This window comes from Cupressus sempervirens, chromosome 10 (genome assembly GCF_028749045.1).
Source record: "Cupressus sempervirens isolate cs-2001-9-10 chromosome 10, ASM2874904v1, whole genome shotgun sequence".
Taxonomy (NCBI): domain Eukaryota; kingdom Viridiplantae; phylum Streptophyta; class Pinopsida; order Cupressales; family Cupressaceae; genus Cupressus; species Cupressus sempervirens.
Window position 1 is genome coordinate 605,515,436 of NC_143127.1, and position 26,278 is coordinate 605,541,713.

At 36.6% G+C, this 26,278-nt stretch overlaps 1 protein-coding gene across 2 annotated transcripts in view; it reads right to left on the reverse strand.

The window, feature by feature from the left end:
• Positions 1-26,278, reverse strand: part of LOC149535315 (glycoside hydrolase family 2 protein) — a 294,481-nt gene that overhangs the window by 65,729 nt on the left and 202,474 nt on the right. For both annotated transcript variants that reach the window (XM_089806686.1, XM_089806687.1), the window contains 5 exons: positions 19,516-19,651; positions 19,249-19,304; positions 18,849-19,151; positions 18,622-18,744; positions 2,432-3,172 (listed from right to left, as the gene is read on the reverse strand). In XM_089806686.1, the coding sequence (XP_089662812.1) occupies positions 2,432-3,172; positions 18,622-18,744; positions 18,849-19,151; positions 19,249-19,304; positions 19,516-19,651 (1,359 nt within the window). The remainder of the gene's footprint in view (positions 1-2,431; positions 3,173-18,621; positions 18,745-18,848; positions 19,152-19,248; positions 19,305-19,515; positions 19,652-26,278) is intronic.

The following is a 26,278-nucleotide window of genomic DNA, read 5'->3' on the forward strand; positions in this document are numbered from 1 at the left end:
CGTTAGATGAGCAGTGTTGTGGCAATTTGATATTTTGGACATTCTACTATTTTTTAGCATGAAACAACTAGATATTCCAGACAGTTGTGCGGGTGGATTTTTTTTTGTTTGTGGGACCCAGGAGTATCAGCCACATGGTCAGTATTGTTTCAAGGAGTTGGTTGGCATGATGTTGAGTTCCCATCTCTATTTGACTCTAGCAGTGCTTGTGATCTTAGTTGGAGTGAAGTTCTCAGTTGGATTCAGAATTTTCTCGCATATGTTAGCAACACATGGCTGGTTAAGTCAATCGATTATGCACATGTAGTAACATAGGATCTTGGTATTAGCATGATTGGTGCATTACGGATGTGGGGAATCAATGAGCACTTCCACAATTCTAGACATATTGTTTATATTAGACTAGCGAAGCGGCTTGAAGCAGCTTCCTTGAGATTGATATGGGACCCTAGTATTAAATTGTGGATTCATGATTGCTTGAGGTCAAGCAATCTCAAGGAGGGAGGATTTGTAATGTCCCCTTTCTGAGATATTAAGAATTTCAATATAAATTCATAAAATATCAAATTTGACTTGTAGGTGTTTAAAGGAACTTAATAAAATGGTCAATTTACTATTATAGAGAGAGTAAAAAAGGTGACAAAAAGGAAAGAGACAAAAGGACAAGAGAAGGAAACTGAAGGGTCGTCGTTTTGAGCATAAAAGAAAGATGAGGAGTTCTTTTCAGCAGGCTAGTTTTGTGATTGAGATTTCAGTTTCTCTCTTCAGAGAGTTATTTGGAAAGCTTCAACTTTCCTCCAGCTTGAGGACGTAAACCCTCATGCTAGTAGACAATGGACGCAAACCCATTGTCCGTGGAGATGTCACATCAGGTGGCTCACATGTGCTTATAGGTTCTTTTCTTAGTATTCCAATCAGACTGTAAAACTGTGTTTAAGATTGGATTTTTGAATGCTAGTTATTGTATTGCTGATGTATAATGCAATAACATATTTTAAGGTATTTTATGAGAATCTACTGGTTTATAGTGTTGGTTTATAATGCATCTTCATACGTTTATATTCTGAGAATTATCTTGAAAAGAAAAATCCGGGATAATATCCATTTGGGATATTACACAGAAGTAAACTCACAATTCCAGTGGTGCAACAAAAAAATAAACCAATCTTTCAGAATAACCTGGATTTTAATCAATGTCCAAAACGAATTTCAACAACAGGAAGGGATGAGCTGATCTTATATAAGGAGGGCTAAAACTGTTCCCTATTATAACTGGTATATTACTCTTATCTAGGACAAAAATAGAAATCGCTATATGCTCCATTAAACTTTGTTTCGTATCTGAGGGACTCTGCTTACTGCATGAAGGCATAACACGTAACTTTCTACAGTTGTAAGCATGGCTATGTGGAGATGTGGGATTACAGGTTACCACAAGGGAAATAGGGACGTATATATAAATAGGATACATAAAATAATGGATAAGAGTATGGCTATATCATATATAAATGTAGTGACCAAATTTTGTGGATACCAGGGCAGGGACCTGGTCGTAAACTAGAGATTCCTGGTAACAACAGAGTTTGTAAGCAGTTTATAATGCACAAATCTTTATCATCTATAATCTCTTTCTGGATTTTACTTCTAAGTTCTAATAGTGGACATGGAGATGTGGGCTAATAGGTTAATATAAGGGAATCAGGATAACTATTAAAATCAAGAGACATAAAAAAATGAATAGGAGCATGACTATATTATAGATAAATATAATCACCAAAATTCATAAATACAAGGACATGGACCTAGTCATAACAAGTTTCCTGCTAACCATAAAATTTGTATGTATTTTATTGAGTAGAAATATTTATCTATACTCTTTCTAGATTACTATTTCTCAGCTCTAATATAACCATGTTATACAGCCATTTCAATTAAAGTCGTGTTCTTTCACTGTTAACCCCTTTATCTTATCTGTGTGCATTGCAACGCAATTCATACAAGAACTTAAGCACTTTGAAGAATGAAATCCTGAACAGACATGTTTCAGAATTTCAGCTGGTACTGTCATTCCACAAAAATCTAAACCATACTTCTCTTAAGTAATCTGGCCGAATTTATGATATAGTGTACGGTAAAAGCCAAGATAGATAAGTTTGTCTATAAACATTCAGGTAAATAATATAAAATTTATAAAAAAATCTAAATGGAAGAACTAGAGTTTTTATGTCAAAATTAAATCTTCTCATCTTCAAAGAAATAAGCTGTCATGTATAGAATTCCTGCTGATATCCATGGTTTTCTTTCTTGATAATTATTTACAACAAATATGGAGACAAAAGTGGGATACTTATGTTGAAGAATAAGAAAATCACAGTTTTGTTTCATCTACTTTGTCAAGATACAACAACAAGCAAAGAAAGAAAGCACTAACCTCAATGCTGTCCCCTTCTCTAAGCTCCTCGTCATGAGTTGCTTTGTCCAAATCCTCAGTTTTGTAATAGCTTGCACTCATCTGCATTGGAGGAGACTCATCATAGCAGCTAGCAAATAGACCAGTGCCTTGAGGATTTGTGAATGCAACCCATCGGACATCTGCTCTGCCACCATTCTCACTGGGAACAATATATGGAACATGCATATCTGAAACATCCTTCCTGTATATTCCAACATGAGCTGCATGCTTTCTATCCGGGTAGGATTCAAAGGGTCCTCTTCCAAACCACTCCACTTGCTTAAAACTCTTATCGATCTCAAACACTAGGCCAATGCGTGGAAGAGGTGGAAGTTCCTTGTTTGGTTCTATATTGTACTGCAAAATCAGATCTCCTGTTCCATATGCCCAATACGTAACATTGACTTTGAACCAAAATGGATTACTTTCAAGCTGCTTAAGGCTGTCAAATTTTACTGTTTCTTCAACATGATCAGTTGTTTTATCCGATGCCACATCTTTAACATCCTTTGGTCTGATAATATGAGTCACTTCTATTTGGACAACATGCCGAGTGACCTTTGCAATATCAAAGCTTGTAGTGTGAACTTCAAGTCTATCAAGGAAGAAAGCTTTCCAACGGAAGGCATAACTACGCTCCTCTCCTCCTTTATCATTATCAGTTAGTGCTCTCCAAAAGCATGGTAAAACTCCTTTTCTTAATATAGGAAAATTGTTAATCTGCATTCAAGAATAAAGTTCAAGAAATCAAGCAGAATAATAAAAAATGACATACATAGCAATGTGAGACATTTCGTGCCAGATTCTAATTCATTGTTGCTTTGTTATATGCTCATCTTTTAAGACACTCCTACAATCAAATTCAATGGAAAAATAGAACACTGAGTAGTAACAAAAATCATGGAGCATACAAGCATGAAAGAACAATTGAGCAAATGAGATGCCAGCCTCTTTTGTTAGGGTGTTGGATTCCTCTTTCAAAATTGCTTTTTGCAAATGTGTTTGTATCTATAATTTCATGTATAAATAAATATTCAATATTTATTAATCATACAATGTAACAAACAATACAACTAGCCAATCATGCTCCATCACAAGGATCCCAATTTGTTCCATTCAAGATTCTTCCCCTCATGGTTGACTGTTTTTATAATATATGGCACATCAGAATCAAACAAAATCTAAACTTTAAGAGTACCAAGGTGATTCATGACCCCTATTGATCTAGTACTTCACAATAAAAATCCCTTCAAATCTCTGGTACCTTTCTACCAGAATATATTTAGTTTGGATCCCAACTTCACCATGGTTATCTACCAGCCAAAGAGCTATGAGAATCTGTATGGTTATCCAAGTTTATTTAATAATAAATTTTCTTTGTTTAAAGCTAATAACATGGGGTTCATGCTAATGGGTTTGCACAAGGTTTTTAGATCTTGTAACATTCATGCAACCAATGTATGCATATGAAAATACAAGGATATGTCAACTTGGCATCTGTAGTCGGCATAAAATATCTATTATTCTGTTTGATAATATTGGTTATTTGTCAATGTATTAAATGTATGTATTAAGTGTGTTATCGTTGTCGGGTAGTTGTGTCGGTTGACGATCCTCTTCCTCTTTGCAACCATTGGGCCATTTAAAATGTCACTGCCAAGGAAGGGGGTATGGTATTGTCAGTTAAACTGTAAGACTTGGCTGACCATCTCCGGTCTTCTTCTTTGTAATGAATTCATGAGCTAATAAAGATATATTTCACTCCTATATCTGGTATGGACTGCAATCTGTATTATTATTTCACGTATGTAAATTACCACATATATCTGTGTGTTCAAGCATCCAATCCAAGTCCAAAAACAAATTATCAAAAATCAATCTTGATGCAAGCATCCCCTACCCTCTTGTTGCTCTACGAAAATCAACCTTGACTCAAATTCTCATCATCAATGACAAACAAGGGAACAAATCCCAAAAGCAACAATGCTTGTGTGATATCCCCATCAAAATAAGATCCATAGAATTGAAATTCAGATAAATAATAAATTAATAAAATTATAGTAATAATATAATATTAATAATGGTATAGTTATAATTTATTATAATCATATTATAATATTGCATAATATTAATATTAAAATATGAGAATTAAATATTATTACATAAAACAATAAGACATTAATAGTCATAATATAAAGTAAATTGTATTATAATAAAAATATTATTATTAAGAAAGATGAAATCTATACCACTTGAAAATGGCTCGGCATTCTATATTTTCAGCCCGCTCGTTTTTGCTTCCAGGCCTCAGGTAATTTCGCTCCTCTAGATAAATCATCTCCATTTTGGAATCCCAGTGTCACTGCTTATCACTCCTTTTATGATATTCCGACCAAGAATTCGTTTTTTGTCTGAATGGAAGATTTTCCTGCTTCGACAAAGAACCTGGAGGAATCTAATTAAAAAACCCTAGACCTCAATCGGATAGTTCGCAGTCAGGTTTCAAACAGAGGAAATTGGAGCAAGGGAGGTGTTAGGCTAGAGAGTTTGAGAACTGTAGGGATTATAGCAGGGAGAATTGCAGGACAAAGCAAGCCCTAAGGAACAAATTATGTATTCTTCCAATTAATATTTCTCCTTGGGCTACCAAAGCAAATGCAATCCCTTTAGGCTTAACTAAGGTCAAGAATTCAAATAGCTCCTTGCCTAGTCCTTCTCTAGCTTCGAATTCTAAAGGGACTTATCATGACAATTCTAAAGGGAATTCGCTTTCATCTAAGGTTTTTGGTGATCTAGCGCAACTACCTAAGGAACCCCAAACCCTACTTAGCAATATTTATATCGATGGGCTCTGGGACTATTGTAAATCCAACCGTATTTTTCCAGATGGTGTGGATTGCACCCTTTAGGATCTAGAGCAAAGGAATGGTTGGAGGCGTCTTTCGGCAACCAGGTAAGTAGTTCGGGTCTTAGTAACAATGTTTTCTTTATTGATTATAAATCTTAGACCTTCGAAGGTGATTACTGCATGGCAACCTATTTTTTCGAAGGGCGTCATTTTAAATTTGTTCGATGGGTACCTAATTTCAACCCCAACTCTTTTCATGAACTTGAGGTCTTAAAATGGATTACAATAAAAAATCTTCCAGTTGAACTTTTGCAGAGTCAAATTCTTAGACATAGTGGGGTTCGATAGGAAAATATAGTGGTTTGCAAGAAAGATTTATCTCCTCTTTTGATGTTAAGATCCTGATTGAAGTGGGATTATCAAAAACTATGTTTAATACTCTAAGACTGATTATGAACCAATCTATATACCTTTTATACCCAAAATTATATTTTGAAAATATGGCTAGCAATCTCTTATGACAACCACCCTTATGTGGGCATTGTGGGCATCCCTAGCTTCAGGGCAGGAGGCTTTGTTGAGACCTACTACCACTGGGAGAGATGGACAATATGACCCTATTCCAAGTCATCCTGAAATTGAATGCCCTAAGACTGTTGATGCAGATGTAGACCAAGTAGGTATCATCAGGGTTCCCCCCTCTCAACCCAAGGACTCTTCTCCCGTGGAATCATCCTCTCTTCAGGTGCGGTTGTGGGTTCAAGCTCTTTGAGTAGTGCCAATGCCTCCCCCTTAGGTTTGAGCTTGGAAGAAAGTGATTCCTTTTGTGAAAAACTTACTGAGGATATAATCAATGCCTTTACTAATGAAGTTGTTAGTGAGAAAATAAATCATCAAAAGAAACTATAAGTAGTTAAACTCCTTGAATTAGGGGGTGAAGGATATCCTACGGATCATCTTAGGAATGATTTGATCCATATAGCCAATCTAGATAACCAAAGAGGTATCGACCAAACTGAGGAAGAGCTAGTCTCTCCTAATTTCAAAAAGATTATGAAAAAAAGAGGCTGAAAATCCCTAAATGAGTTAACATCTAAGAATGCAAAACATGAGGGTTAAGTTAAATTAACTGACTTATTTGATGTAGGGAAGGGAAAGTTCTTTCCCGAGGAGAAATGAAAGTCATTATATGCCATGTTGGGGGTCTTAACGCCCCTAACAAACAATGCTTACCAAAGTGTTGTATTAGTAATTTTAAACCAGACATTCTTCTAATACAAGAAACTAAATTAAATCAAGATGAACTTTTGGCCTTTAAAAAGAAATTCGGATTCAGGGAAATAATTGGAAGTCCTGCCATAGGTGCCTCAAAGGGACTTTTTGTTATTGGAATCCTCAAAATATTACTTTAAGACCCTTATGTATTGGGAAAATTTGATTAAGTGTATAGGTTATGTGTTTTAAGTTGAATTTAAAAATTCTCTCTAATTAACGAAAAAAGGGCCAACCTTTAACAACGATAAAAGCCTCCTTTGGTAAGAGGTGGAGCTTCACCTCCAAGAATTTAATACTTTCAGCATTATAGGTGGCGACTTCAATGCTACTCTATCATTTTCAGAAAATAGGGGATGACTATCAAAGTTTTCTCAAGCCTCAATTGATTTTAGCAATTGGATTAAAAAATTAGGCTTGTTAGAAGCAATTACCAAAGGTAATTCTTTTACCTAGAACAATAGGAGGAAGGGTTTTAGCCAGATTGCTGAAACGTTGGACAGGTTTTTTAATCTCCAATATGGTGATGCTTCCTATTGCTTGTTTTACTTCTAAAACCCTCCCCATTTCAGGATCAGCTCACTATCATGTCTTGATAAACCTAGAGCTTGAGGGTACTCCTAACAGAAACCCTTTTAAATTTGAGAAGATATGGCTTAAAGATAAAACCCCACTTAATAAAATTAAAGAATGGTGGAAAAACACTGAAGAGTCGTGATCTAAAATATATAGGGTAGTTCAGAAATTAAAATCAATTAAGAGTAACCTTATCCAATGGAACAAGAACAATTTGCAACATCTTTGACTTAAAAATTGATGTGGAAGCCCAAATGAATAAAAGGTTAACTCAGAGGTAATGAAATTTTGAATAGATGAAACTCTCTATTTACATGAGAAAAGCCTTTGACCGAGGTTGGAGGATATCTTGGCCAAAGAAGAAATCTTTTGGCATTAGAAATCAAGAGAAACATTGCTTCAAGAAGGTGATTGAAACACAAAAATTTCCTATAGTAGCACAAAACTCAGAAGATCTATAAATAAAATTACAAAAATTAGAAACACAAATGGACTTTCTGTTGAGGATTCATCTAAGATAGCTAAAGAAGCTGCTAACTTTTATGAGAATACCCTTTAAAAACTTCATGGATCCTCCTTATCTGCTTAATCCTCGTTTCTAAACAATATGCCTAATATTATTTCAGTTCAAGATCCAAAGCAAAGGAATGGTCGGAGGCATCTTTCGGAAACTAGGCAAGTATCTAGGCTCTCGGTAGCAATGTTTTCTTTATTGATTGAAAATCCTTAGACTTTAAAAGGAGATTATTGCATGGCAACCCTAATTTTTTTTAAGGGCATCATTTTAAAATTATTCGATGGGCTCCCAATTTCAAACCTAACTCTTTTAATAAAGTAAGGTCTTAAAATGGATTACAATAAAAAAAAATTACAGTTGAACTTTTGCACAGTGAAATTCTTAGGCATATTGCGGGTTCGATAGGAAAATATAGTGGTTTGGAAGAAAGATTTATCTCCTCTTCTAATGTTAACATCTTTATTGAAGTGGAATTATCAAATCCTATGCTGGATACTCTAAGACTGATTATGAACCAATCTATATACTATTTAAACCCAAAATTATTTTGAGGAAATATGGTTGGCAATCTCTTATGGTAACCGCCCTTAATGTGGTTCTTATAATAAGAAAAGGGATCATCTGACATTAAATCTATTTGGTCTTATAAACCCTAATTAGGGATTTCCTCTAGCCCTCGAGGGGAGGGTGGCTACCATCACTAAAAAGAGCCCTCCCTAAAAATCCCCCCTGGAGGCTCAAGTTGAGGACGAGGAAATTGTGGATAACCTCCGCTCAAGGGAGGACGCTCTATTGAGACCTAATACCACTAGGAAAGATAGACAACAAGATCTTGTTGCAAGTCATCCCAAAATTGAATGTCCTAAGCCACTTGATGGGGATGTAGACCAAGTAGGTACCATCAAGGTTTCCCTCTCTCAATCAAGGGACTCTTCTCCTGTTGAAGCATCCACTCATCCCTTATAGTCTAAAAAGGCAATCCGACACACAGTGGTGAAGGGTGTGCTATTTTAGATGCAATAAATAATGTTTTGGTGTTAAGACCAAAGGCATTACCAAAGGGGATGAATGATGTGGTTGAGTGTTAGGCATGAATTTTCGCTCTCAAAGTTGCCAAGAAATATGGGGTAAAAAGATTCACCTCTATGATGATTCACAAATTGTGATCAATGGAATTATCAAAGGCAAGATGAATGTTGGGGTCCTTAATAAGTTCATTAGTGTAATGTTTCCATTATAGAATAAAGCATTAATCAAACTATTGTTAATGGGCCGATTGATTTAATATATCTCGAACCCATTTTTGTTTTCATTCTGTAGTTTGTGTCGTCATCGGCTACCTTTGTACACCCTCGGAAAGTTTTCCCAACGAGTATTTAAGCACGGCTTCTAGGTCATCATTAGGTATGCATTTTAGGTTATTTCTTTGTATTGTGAGTTCTAGTTGGGATTCTCTATTGTTCGCCATTTCGGAAGTGAAAGATCTTCCCTACTTGGCTATTCCGATTTCAGTGGGATTCAACCCTCACCCTATTTCGTCCCCTGTAACACTTCGCTTGGATCTAGCACATCGGAGCATCATCTTTCGACATATAATTATTGAAAGATATTCATGTTCAAATCTTCTTCTTGTTTGGTTTTCGTATGATAAGTTCGGGCTTAATAGTTTAGGGTGCATAACTATCTTCCATCCATACTTCATCCACGACTAGCAACCTTCATTGTAACTCCATACTGCAACTCTACCACTGTACGGCCTCCTAGTTCCCTATACTAGCTCCCCTCCTCACCGTACTGCATTCATTGTTCACTGTACTGCCCATAAACCTTCATACAGCATCTATAGCTTATTGTACAGCCTGCATAATCTCCAATACGACCTCCATAGCCTACCGTACAACCAACATAAGTATACCGTACAACCCTTTCCTGCGTCACTGTACGGCACATCTCCTACTCCCCACCATACCGTACGGCCTGAAACCTATGGCTGCCCCATTGTTCATACGTTGGCAAAGTAACATCCATACACCATCTCAACTCAGCCGTACTAGCCTCTAGACCACCGTACGTATTACATCTAACTACCTAATTGTCTGAGGAAAGATTGTGAGTTGTATACGATGTTAGTGAATAGATTGTCCTCCAAGAAAATGCGTGCAAGTATAACCCTAAATGCCAAAGTGAGAGGACTAATCAGCACCAACAGTTGGACAGGTTATCATTGGATCGATAACCTTCCTCTGAATTTTATTGGGTACAGCTCCCCGTGTAAGATATACAATGAATTAATTATGGATGCTTTTAACCAAAAAGCACAAAAGGATTTCAAACATCTACCTGTAAACACAAAGTAAATGCGGAAAAACTAAACAACTGCAAGAAAATAAATAGAAAATGATGCAAAGTCCATTCACCCCAACATGTTACAAAGGACGAAATCAAGAAATAAATTTTCCATCTTCTTGAGAAAGTGCAGAAACAAAGCTATGTAGATGTCTTGCAATCAGAATGTCTACAAGAAATAGCAACAGTAAAAGCATATCTTAGAGAAAACGAAAGTGTCACAAAGATCACGATTAGTGGGAAGTGGAATGCTCAAACTCTAGGTTTTGACATATAATCAACTTCCAAGTTTCCCTTCCCTAAAGCATAAAAGACACAAAGACCTTATTACACATTTGCAATTACAATCACCATTAAAGAAAGCAGAAACTCCTTCTCTGTATTACATAAACAAATCACAACTCTCCTATTTTACAACACACAGTTCAGAAAAGAGAAAAGAAACCTTAGCTCTGCTCCCTGCAACCTTCACAAGACAATGGGATAATTCTGAAAATCTCTCCTCTTACGGAAGCCCACAATCTGCAGTCTCGGAGAGAAAAGATGGAACTCCCGTATTCATTTGTTGTTGCATATTTATCTTTTCTCTGTCGGTTTCAATTCAATTTGAGTAACTGATTCTTTCAAGAAAACCCATCTATTTACCTTCTGTCTCTTGACATATCCATAATGTCTCGACTTTTTAATAATCTTTAAACATTATGTGTTTAAGATAAAGATGTCATAAAACGATTAATTTTCCCCCTTTGTAGTTTAGTTGCCGGAATGTTTTAAAATTTGTGACAATCTGGCATTTCTTGACACCTTCGCATATATTAAATAAAAAATCCAACTGTCTTAGCAATATCACAAATCCGAGATAAACTTTTGAGGAGAATATTGGATTGCTTCACCACCTTAAGAATTTCATTTACTTGCTCTAATATATGGGTTCGCATTTCATAATTTTGATTGATGAGCATGTCACAGGCTGCCACAAACTATGACCTCAAATTTGTCTTTCCATTCGTGCATTCAGCCAACTGAATCCACACTTTAATTTGATTGTATCATTTGAGTGCACTTCATACTGGTTTTATCAAAACCATTTGCTTTGTTCAAATAAATTTGACCAATTTGATCTCAATGAGCACCTTTATCCTTCATGCAATATAATGAACCAATATATCTCGCGCTAGTATTACTCATGACAAGATTTGGATGGGAGGCCATCGATGGAATGCCGCAGATGACCATCCATACAATGTTGTTATTAACTTCTTCGTAGTCGGCACCTTGTTCTCTGATCTTCATGGTGAACTGTGAGTTTGTTGCCACCAACAAGGTGTCGCAGACCACACCTCGCTGTAACAATCCCGTGGTCATGTTAGTACCCACTTCAAGTGCCCGAATGTGGCTTGTCAAGATCTGTAACAATGGCAACTGTGGCATCTCGTTCCCAAAGATCCATAAACAAAGCAATAACTTCATCGTATATTGGGCTGCTAAAAATATATCCAAAACTATGCGCTTTTTGCAAGATTGACACCATAGCCAAAGAAAATATAACTCTCATTGCTGCTCGCAATATCATAGTACAATTTCTGATTGTGGGAGTACCACCTATGTCAATGACCTTATGCATTATTTCCATTGCAATGTGCATTTCTTTTTCCTCTGTCCACATCTCCGGAACTTTAGCTCTAAGTTCTTTTGCCCATGTCCATCAATACGGCTCTCTATATTAGCCTTTTCACTGTAAGAAACCCACAATTGAAGATGCAATGGGTAATCCCAATCTTCTAGTTTATTTATAACTGCCTCCCTATGCTGGTAAAGGTTTACTTCAGCATCCCTATCCATAGAACCTGATAGCAATTGGTGGTTTGAATTTTAAATGTGCGGCTTTGAAAATGGATGGGGTTCTGTCGGCTCTATTTTGCTTTGTGTATATCATATTGATGTCTGAATTGCTTTGCACCCTCCGGCTTTTTCATTTCTTGTCTTCGACAGTGTATCGATGCCAATCCTGCTATGCACCATTTTGAAGGCCAGATCTGCCTTTCCAGCTTTTTCGCAGTGCATTGATGAATGCCAGTAGAGTTTTCCACAAACTTCACGACCCCTATCTATAATTCCGTTTGCCAACATGCATACTTGAAACCCGATTCCTGTCCTTTTACCGTGAATCTTTTCCATTTGAATTCGGGATTTTTCTTTTTTTTACCATACCCAATATCATCTCATACATTCCCTTATGATGCAAGACATTTTTTTTGATTAGCAGCATTTTATTCGTCATCAGGTTTGCCTTTTTTTCTATCGAGCCCGATATATTCTTATAATCTTTGTCATGGGAGAAAGAGAGGCCACAGGATTCGTATTCCTATTTCAACGTCTTTGATTCGCAGACCTTCTTTGTACTCACCAGAAACCATTTCCATCAACATTATGCATGCCAACTCTTTCATCTGCGCACTATGTGCATTGTGTTTGGAACCGGGGTCATTGTGACTTGAGTATAGGAAAAACAAACATTCCCTTGTCCTTGAATGTCATGAACATTATGGATTATGAGAATCGGTCGAGTGAGATGCTTGATCCCTTGCATCGTTGTGGGAGATCTAAGAACAAGTTATCTTTCTTCAAAGAGAATATTTCACTAATGGGCACTCCCGAAACAAGTAGAACTATAAAGAATAGTTTGGTAGTTATGAGCCCGCCAGCTAGGATTTGCCATCATTATCACATAATTGTGCCTTTATGAACTTCGATATCTATCCTGAAGATGCACTTTCATGTCAAGCATTTATGAACATTTTCAATTTATCCCATTCACAAAACTTATTTACCAAAACCTTAATGCTGTTATAATCAGTAATCTTTGGCATCATTGATACCATAAGTTCAGGAAAGTGAAGGTGCCTTGGATTTGCATGATCGACCACTATGACGAGCCTTATGTGTTATTGAGGTTGGACATATTCCAGAATCAGCAACATGAACTTCTAGACTATGATATGAGATCCATAGGCCTGTATCTGAAAACTCAATCAATGCTCTTGAAATGGGTTTCGAATTCTGGACCTGAACGATGAATTCTGAACCTTTGCTTGAACTGAACCTGTAAAATAAATCAGTTTGAACCATCGAACTACTTTGAACTTCTTTGAACTTCAGTTCGAAGTGGTTCAACACTCTACACTTGAAGTTTTCAAACTGGGTCCATATTGGTACTAACAAGGGCTCTAACTGCGAAGCTGTTTTTTACTGCAAAAACAAAGAACTCCAACAATCTCTGGTAAAGACAAGTGCCTTATCCATTGGGCGATAGAGTCAACAAGAAAAGAGGACTGGAAGCTACTTGCAGAGAGGGTGGGGGGAGTAGGGAAAAATAGACAAACCAAAACACCTAAACTACCAGCAAGCCCGAAGCTTGCGCATTATTCAAACTACCACTACGCACAACAAAACATATTTACAATATTTACAAAGGTAGGAAGAGAACCTATCATAAGAACCGGAAGAAAGAAGAAGTTATGTGAATCCATTTACCGGTTGGGAGAAATAGGAGCTTTTCTAAATCAGCAAATCATACCTCAATGAAATAGCTCCAAACCATTGCTTGCTGACGACTTTTTCAATGCCGAACTTCAAACTAACAGCGTGCAAACTAATGACGACTAGGAGTTTATAGATAGAATGGTCGAGAGATTTGATTAGAAGGACCCAAAGACTTACTTATGAGATCTTGCAAAGCTTGGGAAGATAGACAGCCTAAAGTCTTTCATTAGTGAGTTTCTAAGACTCTTCCATGGTTCCTAATGTGACAAAGAAACGCTTGGTTATGCTTTTTATAGAGGGGTTACAAGAGCCACTAAGAGGAATGCCTAAGACATTTGATCTGTTTTTTTGTAGAGGGCGAGAACCAAAATGAGGCGACAGGTTTTGAACCGAGTTCTAGTTTGAACCCTCACTTCTAGTAATGTAATGTTGAGCTAGGTTGCCCAACATCCTTCTCCTTGGCTCTAATAACTACTCGATCTATACAGCCAGAATGCTCAACCAAAGGTGAGAGGGCAGCGATAACGAGGCATAGTAGAATAGCACATGAACAATTATAATTATTCCCACAGGATAAAAACAAAGGATCACGAGCTGGTTGAACCTTCTGCCTTATTAATTGTGGGGTATAGAATTGTGGGTGGTTGGATCAACCTTCCAAGCACCGGATAGAGATTAGAGCAATTTGAAAAAGGAACCTCGTTATCGGTCAGTTGGAACCTCATTATTGACATGGGATGGAAGCTCGTCGAACGATAACAAGGATGGACCCTATAGAATTGTAGGCTGCAGCACCATTTGCCTTATAGATAGTAGGGTTGTTGGCTGGCCTAACTAGCCTACACCCCCAGTGAAGGATGGGCCCCCTATTTATTTTATGTTGGCCCTTGTCTCCCGGATGAAAGTACTAGTTTTCTCTCGGAGATCTCGTTGGTGTTGCAACTAAAGAGCCACCTAGAATTTTATAGGATAGGCTAGGGGGGTGCTCTCAACAAAGGAGGATGCTGAGAAATAATTATTGCCCTACAATTCTCAGGCCGAGGGCTTTGCGAAGTTGACTCGGGATCACCATTCATTTCTAGCAAGACTCGATGCGGGACAAATTCTATAGATATGATCTCTATTCCCCAGAAGAAACCGGTGGCATTATGACACCTCTATTGCTGGCATCGGTTTGATAGGGGTGGAACTGCGAAGACCCAATCTAGGTGTACAAACTAATAGATTGGGTAGAAATCTATAGTGTGGAGTGAACGCCCCTATCGTCAATCTAGTAACTAGAGGATCTCGATCAATAGGATTCTATCTACCCTCTCCCTATCAATCAAGAAGGCCAGGAACATGGAGCTTTCTCTTCCTAAGAGGCAAGCACAACCTAAACCTATCACCCCACCTACAAATGAGGTACACTAACTGGCTACTGATGAAAAAAGAAAATCAACTGGAAAGCATGATGAGGCATCACATAAGGATTTGAGGAGACAACTTTACTACTGGTGCAAAGGACCTTATCACAGAGGACACTCCTATTCTTTGAGGCCTAAAGGAGGGGCAAGCCATTTTATGTCGGTGTACAAAGATGAGTTTGAGGCTTAATCTTCATAGCAACTTGTTGGTTCAAATGATTATGTTCAAGGGATCTCCACTGAGTTTGGTCTTGATGCCAGGATGTCTCCTATAGTGTTATCTACTATTGTACCACTTCACTCCACTTTTAAAATGCGGAGACTAATAGAGGGACATCATTGCATCTCCATGCTAGACACCAGGGTCACACATAATTTCATAGATGAGGGTTTTGTTAGTCAATGTGGTCTTCAAGCAGAGGAGTTCCCTGCATTCAAGTCAGAGTGGTAGATAGCTAGACACTTACTTGCACGAAACGCATACATCTCTATTTCTTGGTGACTACAAGATGTAGTAAAATTTATATGTGATTTAGGTGGGAGGGATGGATCTTGTGCTAGGGATGCAATGGATACAGGGCATTGAGGATTTTTTCCTTAGTCTTTTCTTAATGGTGATTAAGGTTGAGTACCGGGGCAGGAGGTATGTATTGTAGGTATCTGAGAGGGAAGTTTATGTACTATCTCTCTTTGTATAGTGGATAGTTCACACCAGCCTGTTGGTTCAAATGATGATGTTCAAGGGATCTCCACTAAGTTTGGTCTTGATGCCAGACTATCTCCTATAGTGCTATCTACTATTATACCACTTCCCTTCACTTTCAAAATGCAAGGAGTGATAGAGGGACATCATTGCATCTCCATGCTAGACACCGGGGTCACACATAATTACATACATGAGGGTTTTGTTAGTTGATGTGGTCTTCAAGCAGAGGAGTTTCCTATATTCGAGTCACAGGGGTAGATGGCTACACACTTAATTGCAACAAGTGCATACATCTCTAATTCTCAGTGACTACAAGATGCAGTAAAATTTATATGTGATTTAAGTAGAGGGATGGATCTTGTGCTAGGGATGCAATGGATACAGGACATTGAGGAGTTTTTTCTTAGTCTCTGCTTGATGGTGATTAAGTTTGAGTATCAGGGCAAGAGGTATGTGTTGCATGTATCTGAGAGGGAAGTTTACGTACTATCTCTCTTTGTATAGTGGATAGTTCATTGATGATGTTCAAGGGATCTCCACTGAGTTTGGTCTTGATGCCAGACTATCTCCTATAGAGCTATCTACTATTGTACCACTTCCCTTCACTTTCGGAATGCAAGGACTGATAGAAGGACATCATTGCATCTCCATGCTAGACACCGGAGTTGCACATAATTTCATACATGAGGGTTTTGTTAGTCGATGTGGACTTCAAGCAGAGGAGTTTCCTGCATTTGAGTCAATGTGGCAGATGGCTACACACTTAATTGCACCAAGCGCATACATCTCTCTTTATTTCTTGGTGACTATGAGATGCAGTGAAATTTCTATGTGATTTACTTGGGAGGGATGGATATTGTCCTAGGGATGCAATGGATATAGGACATTGAGTTTTTTTTCCTTAGTCTGTGCTTGATGGAGATTAAGTTTGAGTACCAGGGCAGGAGATATGTGTTGCAGGTATCTAAGAGGGGAGTTTACATACTATCTCAGTTTGTGCAGTGGATAGTTGGGATTGACAGAGGCATGATACAGTTAAGGAGGAGTGGGTTACACATCACGTCTTCTGTAGTTCACAGTTGCCTAGTTCAGATCACTTAGTCCAATTGTAAGAACCTAACTGAAATAACTTCAAGTAGAGGTCGGAATGTGACCTCTCTTGGTGCTCTAAAGCCCAAGAGAAGGTTAGATTCTGACCTCTCTAGGGGATCCATGTCTAGTCAATTCCCAAATTTGCCTAGCATAGAAGACAAAATCAGAACATGATCACTTAATGCAGATCAGATTTGAGGAGTGAAAACAAGATTAAAAATACGAATTCTGTGTTTTGTGGTTGTTTAAGGATTAATCTTAATAAAACCAAGCAGCTTTCTGGTATATGCAAGGAAAATCAGAATGAATATTAAGCTTTGGAAAACTCAGAATTCTTCCCACAGACTAAAATTCACGACATGGCAATTGTTTTTACAGACGTAACTTTATATCAAGTTAACATCATGTGAATTGTAATTACAAGATTATATTAATGTTAATGTTCATACTTGCCATTCTTAAAACAGGATTTTGTCTTATTTTGCAAGGGTGAAAGTGACAAACAAATGACAGCATGGAGGTATCATCAATGCAATCACTAATAATTCACCAGAAAGTTGCAAGAGTTCGAGGTCAAAGTACACACCAAAATGGAGTTCAAGGACAAAATAACAATGAAAGTATAAACATGAGGATTGATCAAGCAAGTACATCAATATGAGATTGTGATTTCATGTACAAGCAAGTTCAGGGTCGTGTCAACTATAAAGGACATATGTAGAACATAGTTTGGCCATCATTATAATTATGATGATGAGACAAGCAAGCATCAAAGCACTATTTCACATATTTACAAGTTAATTTCTTTTGTTATATGGAAAGTTGATTCTATGACCTTTGAGGTCAATGCAGGTGTTCTCAAATGATGATTAAGGATACTATTGTCAACACCTTAATGAGTGCTAAGGTTTGCACTAGATTCATTGCATATCATGTTTTTTGATACCAGGAAGACATTCTAATTTTTTACTACATATGTTAAAGGGTTTCCAAGGATCTATCATCAAAACTGAGTCTTAAGGTTTTCACTAAAGAAAATGAATATGGTGTTTATGGATGTCAAGAGCACATTTATGGATGTCAAGAGCACATTCTATTTGTTACTCTTATTTGTTCTTGTATATTAGGATGACAACTATAATAGATTGTAAGTATTATGTGTAAATATTGTTTCTCTATATCAGTTGCATTCCATTTGAATATTGTTAGTGCTGTATGACTACATCTTGTATATTTGTAAAACATAGAGCTCCTTTAGGCTAAGCTCCATAATGACCATTTTATTATCTGTCTTCTTGTCTCGAGTGTTGGGCATTGCCCATTGAACTCATTGTGAGAGCACATGTATCACCTTGAATTATACACATCCGAGCAAAAATGACCACTGACAAGTTTAATTTCTTTTCCACTTAACAATGTAGTTTAACAATTCCAAACATTTCCTATATGGAACCAATTACTAGACACTTGTTGGGAAGCTGAAAACAAATCCACCATTTTGAGATTGTTGATGCAGGTAGGCATTACAAGCATTTAACTTAGGATATATTCCCAGATGAAGGCTTCATGCCATGGTATGAAGAATTAATATACATTACAAATATCAATATGTGATACTGCTATCAGGATTCAACCGTGTAGTTTTTGAGTCAAACTCACTTAATCCTGATAGCAATATCATAATTTGACTTGTTCCAGAAAAAATCCCCTACTTATCAATATCAATATTGTTAAGGGATACAGATTTTGTAAAGATCAATGGCATGAGATTAAGCAGACATCCAGCTTACACTATATAACTTCCTTGATATCTTGCTCAACATTCAAAGACATAACCAGGCATATATATTACAGAAGACTTACTTTCCATTGCTGAAGAACACCAGTGCTTGAATTAAATTCCATTTCCCACTCATCTCCTTTAATGATGCGAACTGTGTCTTTGAAACGTTCAACTTCTAATCTCGTATTTTCAGACATGGTAATCTGATCAAACCAAAACTAAACTTCAATATGAAATGTCAATGTTGATAGAAAGTTCTAAACAACTGCATACTCACTGTTGTTCAAAGAAAAGTGCATGTACATACTTGATTATTAATTCTCTGGATAACGGGAAGGCAAAGTTGCTCTGAAGCAACCAAGTGTCCAGCATCTACCCAGCGAGTGGGATGTATAAGTTTAGCAGATATGGTTAGGAGTGCTTCTCCAATAGCTGAATCATGCCAGAGTGAGTACCATGGACATGATTCTAGTAAAGTTTTATGTGTTTTTTGAGGTTCTATTGAAGGGAAATCTATCAGTCCAGAACCCAAGAGCTTTCCATCCCCATTAGTAAGGCACCACTTAAATTCCAAAGGTTCTGTTGTATCAAAGAATTGCTGGTTATGTATCTGCAAAGAAGTACAACGAACATTAACAAAATAGTAATTAAATTGTGATTATGGATGCATGATCGAAAAAACGAATTTTCAAGTTAAATATATATACCTCAATGGTGTTCTCCCTTAATGATATCCTTATTGGTTGGTAAACATATTTTACCTCTGAACAGTTGCAAGACATAATTCAATCAGTGATATAGAAGATTGATGCAAAACTGTTCACAGTATGGATGAATGAGAAAAATAAACACTATATTAAAATTCTTTCTTTCCCTTGTCTATTGTTTGTCCTATATCTTTAGACCTCCTCCGACTCCCTTTTAGATGTACTCTAATGGATCTAACCCATAACAAGGTTTGTATATAATTATACCATGCAGTGCTGGATGAGGGGTTCTATCTGGCCATGTGAGCCCATTCAAACAGAAGTTAAGATCATTTGGACTGTCGCCAAAGTCACCTCCATATGCCCAATGTTTACTCCCATCAGCTCCATCCTTTAACAAGCCCTAAGTGAAAGATAATTATGGAAATATAATTAGAAAAAAGAAGCAAATTAGTTTGGGCAAAAGATCAATGAAATGCTATTTAAAATTTTCCATGCCATTAAATAAATTTGCAATTCAACTCTAAGAGCAATAAACCTCAGAAAAGTAATTTGGATTTCTAATTAGACCATACAAAAGATTCATTTCAGCCTAATGTTTTCTAAGTTCTCCTAGGATAATTAAGGGTTAAATCAGCTTTGAATGATTAGATTCAAGAAAATGCAAGTGAATAATCATTAATGGAACTAAATATAATTCATGCCTTGCATGTACATGTTTATTTGATGAACCATTTAAAAAGAGTATTCCCATAACAATGACATCAAAATAAGAAATATCAAAATATTAAACATTATGGTGTGGGGAAGTATAGCAAAGAATAAGCAATCTATAGCATTTATTGTGATTTATTGTTGCTCACAATGAAGGTTCAGGCGGGTAAGACAGGACTCAAGAATGTTCATAATTCACCACTGCCATACAAATATCAGTAAATGATTTTTTATCATTCCGTGAGAACCCCTGCAGGTTCGAACTTAAATATTGTAACACCAATGCTCTCAAGCCAACATGGTCATTTCGTCAAACACTTGAAAGGCTGTCAAATTTGGAGTATTCAGTAAATTGCAGATTCTGATCTCAAATGATTACAATCTGAAGGTTTCAGCAGCCTTCATAACAGACATAGCAATCAAAACATTATTCTTGTGAGATCACATTGCAATAATAATGCACAGAACTAATGGTCATGCTGCAACAAAAAATGTGACTGATGTCAATGCCTGGAAGTTTGATAGCTACGGCACATTGCAATCCCATGACTTATAGACTACAAAAGGTCCCTTCCAAATGTTGCGCCTCTAACAACACCACAAAAAACCCACAGCGCCCTCCTTTCTTGCAATCCAAGCACACTCAAACTCATCTGATGATATGGAAACTCCTCAATGCTGCCCTAGATAATTACTGAGAATAGATCTTTATGAATGACTTATATGAACAGCTCATTACATCACAAACTCACCCTTTTAGCTCAGATGTGAACTCTCCATTGAATCCACCGACCTCAGAAGGTATGGACTTTTGTTCAGCCTTCAATAATTCCAAGGGTTTTTGTCCTTGAAAAACCAGTCACTGATTTCCAGCAACAATGGAGAAATAGCACTAAAATATATTATCATAACATGACTCAAATGAAATGATGGCCTTACTTAAATAGCCTTTTAGTGGGGGAATGCTTGTGTTTTTTTCAATGTGGGATAGAACATTCTTTACTTAACTTCCTCCTTATGAAGTTGCTTCTCGAACAAGCTGGAATAACTTAAAGTGACTTTATATTATAGCTTTATTATAGTCACTACATAATTCAATTAATGATATGCACTTAATAACTAATTATTTTTAAACTGTAACTTTGATAATAATTATAATATTATAACTTCATCATTAATCATCGCAAATCAATTCTGACTTCACCAAGAGGTAGCCCATGGCATTCAATACTAAGAAGGTTGCCATACTAAAAATAGAAAGGGTCCATATCTATCAACCTTTAACTTACTATAATTAGTAAAAACCTAAATACCTGATCAAAACAAAGGTGCCAAAGGCCATCACTACAAGTGAGGCAAGTCGAGGTGCCCTACCAAATATAATAACTAGGCATAATTAACTTACTATAAATAGCAGTGGAACCTAGAGACTCGCACCCCTTCCAAACCTCAAAGTACCCATCCCTGAAATGTCCCCACATTGGGTACTTAGTATACCCGAGTACTGGCTCTACCATTTCGCAACCACACCGCTGCTGGGGTGGGTGCTTAAATTTCTAATTGGGTTTTGATTTTTGAATGTTACTATTGGGTATGTACTATGTAACCATGTTGAATGTTCAATGGTTCTAGTTCGTGTTGCAATTTTTCTATGTTCAAGTATTTTAATTTGGTATGTTATATTGAAACATCATTTCACAACTAGCATTTCAAGTTCAATATGTATGGTATACAACACCCCTCCCTTCCTCACTGTCCACCCATTGCCATTCCCCCACCATCCCAATATTGAAACCTACCATCCCCACTTCTTGGCACCTTGACGTACACCAATGCTTATGTTACATTGATCAATAGTAAGTCCCTCAAATTGAGCCAACCAATGAATCAATCAATCACTATGCACACCTTAAGTTTTGGTTCCCTTGTCAAAAATAGCTCTAAACATAATTTGATTTACTATAAATGGTAAGTCCCAAATTAAAAGCTTTGTCAATGACACCACAACTCCATAGTTATAGCCAACTGTCCAAGTTCCCTACTAAAGACAAAGACTAACTTACCCAAAATAGATACTTTCTATAAATAGTAAGTGTGTCAATCCGACTCAAGTGAAGAGCAATCTTGAACATCCCAAACCTCAATGGGAATTGGCCTCCAACTCTACCAACTAGACCCTTTGAACAACTCCATTACCCTATGAGGGTTAGGAAATTGGATAATCCTCTAAAAGATAACACTCACAAAAAGGGGGCATTAGAAATTCAACCAGCCTTTAAAAGGAGAACGTAATTGAATGAAATGCAAAACGGGCATATAGCAGAAACAATCGAATTAGTTAGTTAGGTTTACACAAAGGCAGTCAATGTGAATTAAAAGGAATCCAACATTGTGGCCAAAACATTACAATTATAGGGTGTGATAATAACAAATAAATATTTGACAACATTTAAATACATTATGCAATGTCCTTTCTTTGGGACAGTAGAAAAAAATTAAGTTCAATTTATGAAATGTTTAAATCAGTTTATGAGAGCTTAATGCAGATTTTGAAAAAGTCATTTTAATATTTTAAAGGGAGTATCACAAAATCATATTATTTAATCATTTAAACAACAAAAACACCATAAACTTTAAACTTGTAATCACAGCATCATGAATCATGATTATACCATCATATATTTGAAGTTCAACATCAAAGATTCAAAACATTAAAATTAAATCATGATTAACAGAAAGTTCAAGTATCATTGTTTCAAGTTCAACTAATGGATTAAAATTTTATTAATATTCATCTTCTTCTTCTTCATCATCATCTTCTTCTTCTCCTCCTCTTCCTAGTTCATTTGCATTAGTTGACTCAGCAACAAAGCTATGGCCAATGGGATCAACAGTAGCAATAATAGTATTGGCATCAAAATCTTCAATTGAAAGACAAGAAGCAGAAGCATCCAAGTCCACCAAATCTGCACTTACATCCCACCTCTTTGTCTCCCCTTCTTTGTATCCTTTAGTCTTGTGCAAAAGGAGACACAAGTTGTAATACACAAATACCAAGTTCTCTGCTCTTTTTTATTGCAACCTATTGTGCTTCACTGAGTGCATGAAAGACTATGTGCTCCAATTTCTTTCTGATGCAAATGAACTAGCAACCTATGAAGACATGACCAAGTAAACAATTAAAATAAAATTTAAATTAAGTATCTTGAATCTTAGAATTTCCAAAAATTTATGAAGACAAAGTAAACTAATAGTAATTTTTTTTTAAATTAAACTTGATTGCAAGGGGCTGCAACGTTTTGAATCTTTGGCCATTGAGTTACACCAACTATGAGTATCCTTCCTAAACCGATGACAAAGAGCATCATTACTTAGAGATTTTGCAACCACAAACTATATGAACTCATCCATAATTAGATCTCGCATATCATCATCAAGAAAGAGTCTTTCAAATGTTGACTTCTATCCATCAGACACTTCTAAATCTCTATAGGGTGGTAGCCTTCTTGGTAGATCAGTATATTGAGTGTTATATCATTTGGGTGCCAATGCATAGGAAAGCAAATGTAGAGGAGTGGTCATTTTGTTCCATCATTCTACAACACTTGCTTGCAATATTTTTAAGATCTCTTGAGGATCTTGCTCTTTTTCATTTACAATTTGCTTGATCTTCTCAAGCATTGAGTCTATGACATCCTAGATTTCTCCAAGGCAAGGCCTATCCATGTCAACCTACCTAAGCATGATCATAATGGGCTAGATGAGCTTAACAAGATGTTCCACACATTCTCACCATAATTCATCGAATATCCTAAGCTTTATTTTGAATGCCCTCTCACTATTGCTTTGCCTCCATATAGCCCAATTGTTGCTGATTACCATACTGGGAAGTGCCTCTTTCACTTCCATAAGTCATCCCAAGACAATTACATTTGATGCAAATCGTGTCTCAGCAAACTGTAACATAAAAAAAGGAAAAAAATACAGCTATTAGATACATAATTCAAAGAAGAATATACATTACACAATCAAAAAAACAGAAATTGTAAGATACTACTTTTTAAAAATTAAATTACTTACTTGAGTTCAAGTTCACTTACCTTCAATAACTCCGAATGTGAGAACATTCTGAATATTCCTAGAGTCATGTGCTGATTTGTGATGAACAGCTGGATGTCCTCAGCTTTGGCATACACCTCCTTAATCTACTCAATACTCTTCCCAATCTTTTGTAGCATAAGATTGAGTGAATGAACCACACAAGGTGTCCAAAAAATATGATGGTATCTCTTTTCAACCAGCAGCTCTACAATTCTTTGAGTTGTCCGTTACAACTTGGACAACGTTTCTAGCACCCATTTCTTCAATGGCAAAGATGAGAATATTAGCAATAAATGGCCCATCTTTTACTTGGCCCTCACAATCAACTGCTTTCATAAACATTACCTCTTTAGGGGACACCACCAAAACATTGACCAATGGACAATTTCTAGTCTATTTCCACTCGTCTGAAACAATTGTTACCCCTATCTCAATCCATGAATCCTTTATGGGCTTCAATTGTCATCGATCAACTTGACCTCTTGATCCCACGAGGTGGTTAGTACTCTCACAAAATTGGGACTTTAATAACCTACAGGAGCTTCATTAGCACTTCTCAACATCCTCTTGAAATATGATTTTGAAATGCAAGCATCTTTCCATGTTAACTCTGATTTTGAAATGGTACCATTTGCATGCAAGCATCTTTCCACATCAATGTCGGCAATTTTCCTACTCTAATTTTGAAATGCAGTTTCTCGTGGTCCCTTTTGTCGTGTACAAGGGGTACTTCATTTTGAGAATCAAGGGCAACTGAGGTGGTATAGAAGGGTTGATCTTCTATCACAACATCTATGATGGATTTCATTCTCTTTGTTTTTTTTTTTTATTGCTAGTGCAATCAATGATATTTTGCCTATGTTCTCTCTCTTCTGCTTCCTCATGCTCTTGAATATATTTTAATACTGATGCATTTAGCACAGGTTTAGTTCTTTTTCCAGGACATTTCTTGAATCCTCTTCTAGCGTATCCATACAAATGGCCCACCACACAAAAATATTAAATACTCCTCTCTACATCAAAACACCAACATTTCCAATGAAAAGTGCCACCTCTTGGAAGAGGAAGTGCAATATCCACATACTTACACAAAAGAAAATCAGAATGGGGTTCTATTCTTTATTAGGTATTGCCTACTAAGGAAGAGATATATCCCATTGTAGTTCCTTTTCCTATGGCAAGAAATTGTATGCATATTGAGAGTGATATTTTAGTGAAAACAATGGCTCGATCTTATTGGCAATGAAAGATAAACGGAAAAGAAATGCTTAAACAAAACAAAACAAAAATGGAACAAGGACTTACCTCTTCCACTCATTATAAGATTGCAAAGGTGTAGGAATGAAGAACAAGGACTTCAAGATAGCTCACAAACCAATCTTCCAACGCATCTTTGCACAACAAACTCTTGCAAAACCACCTATTTGCTCTTGCTCAAGGCAAAATAACCTACTTGCACCCAACAAATAAGTTTTAGAGGCCAACATAAGCCTTTCACTTTCACTTTTTAGGGGTAAGAAAGTCAAAATATTATAAAATATGCAAAAAAAAAAATCAGTTTTGCGACCATAGATGGACTAGTAGCAGAGTTCTCAGAGTTGAAAAAACTGGTCGAGTTTTCTAGCTTGGCGAATTTTTATGACTTTTACTAGTGTCAAATACTTGCAGAATTTGTTGCAAGAACTTGTTGAGTACTTGCTGAATTTTTTTTAAAAACTCAGTCGTAGTTTTATAAAAGCAGTTAAAGGCAAAAAACAGCCGAAATCAGTTTTATTTCTCATTTCTTCACTTGTATTTTGCTGAGAGGATAAAAGTCTTCCAAACACTTGGAAATTGATTTCGATCAATTTGAAGCAGACTTCAGACAGGTTTGAAGGCCATTTGCAGCAGGTTTGGAGCGAAGTTTTTGAAGAGGATGACATCAATGATTTGAAGAGGCAGGTTATGGAGGAAGGCATGGATTTGGTTTCATGTTGGATGACATTGAGTTGAATGAGTAGTCATTGCTAGTGCTAACTGAAGCTAGAGGCAAAGCTATATCTAGGATTGAGGACAAACCACAAACTAAGTTAGACATATCAAGCAAGAAGGCAATCATGGCCAACGCAGACTTCTAAGATTAGACCCTCTAGTTTTACCTCTCCCTTAGTTTTTATTAAAACTGAGAAGAGGAAGATGTAATTGGAATGATGTATTTACTTTTAGTTTTACATAA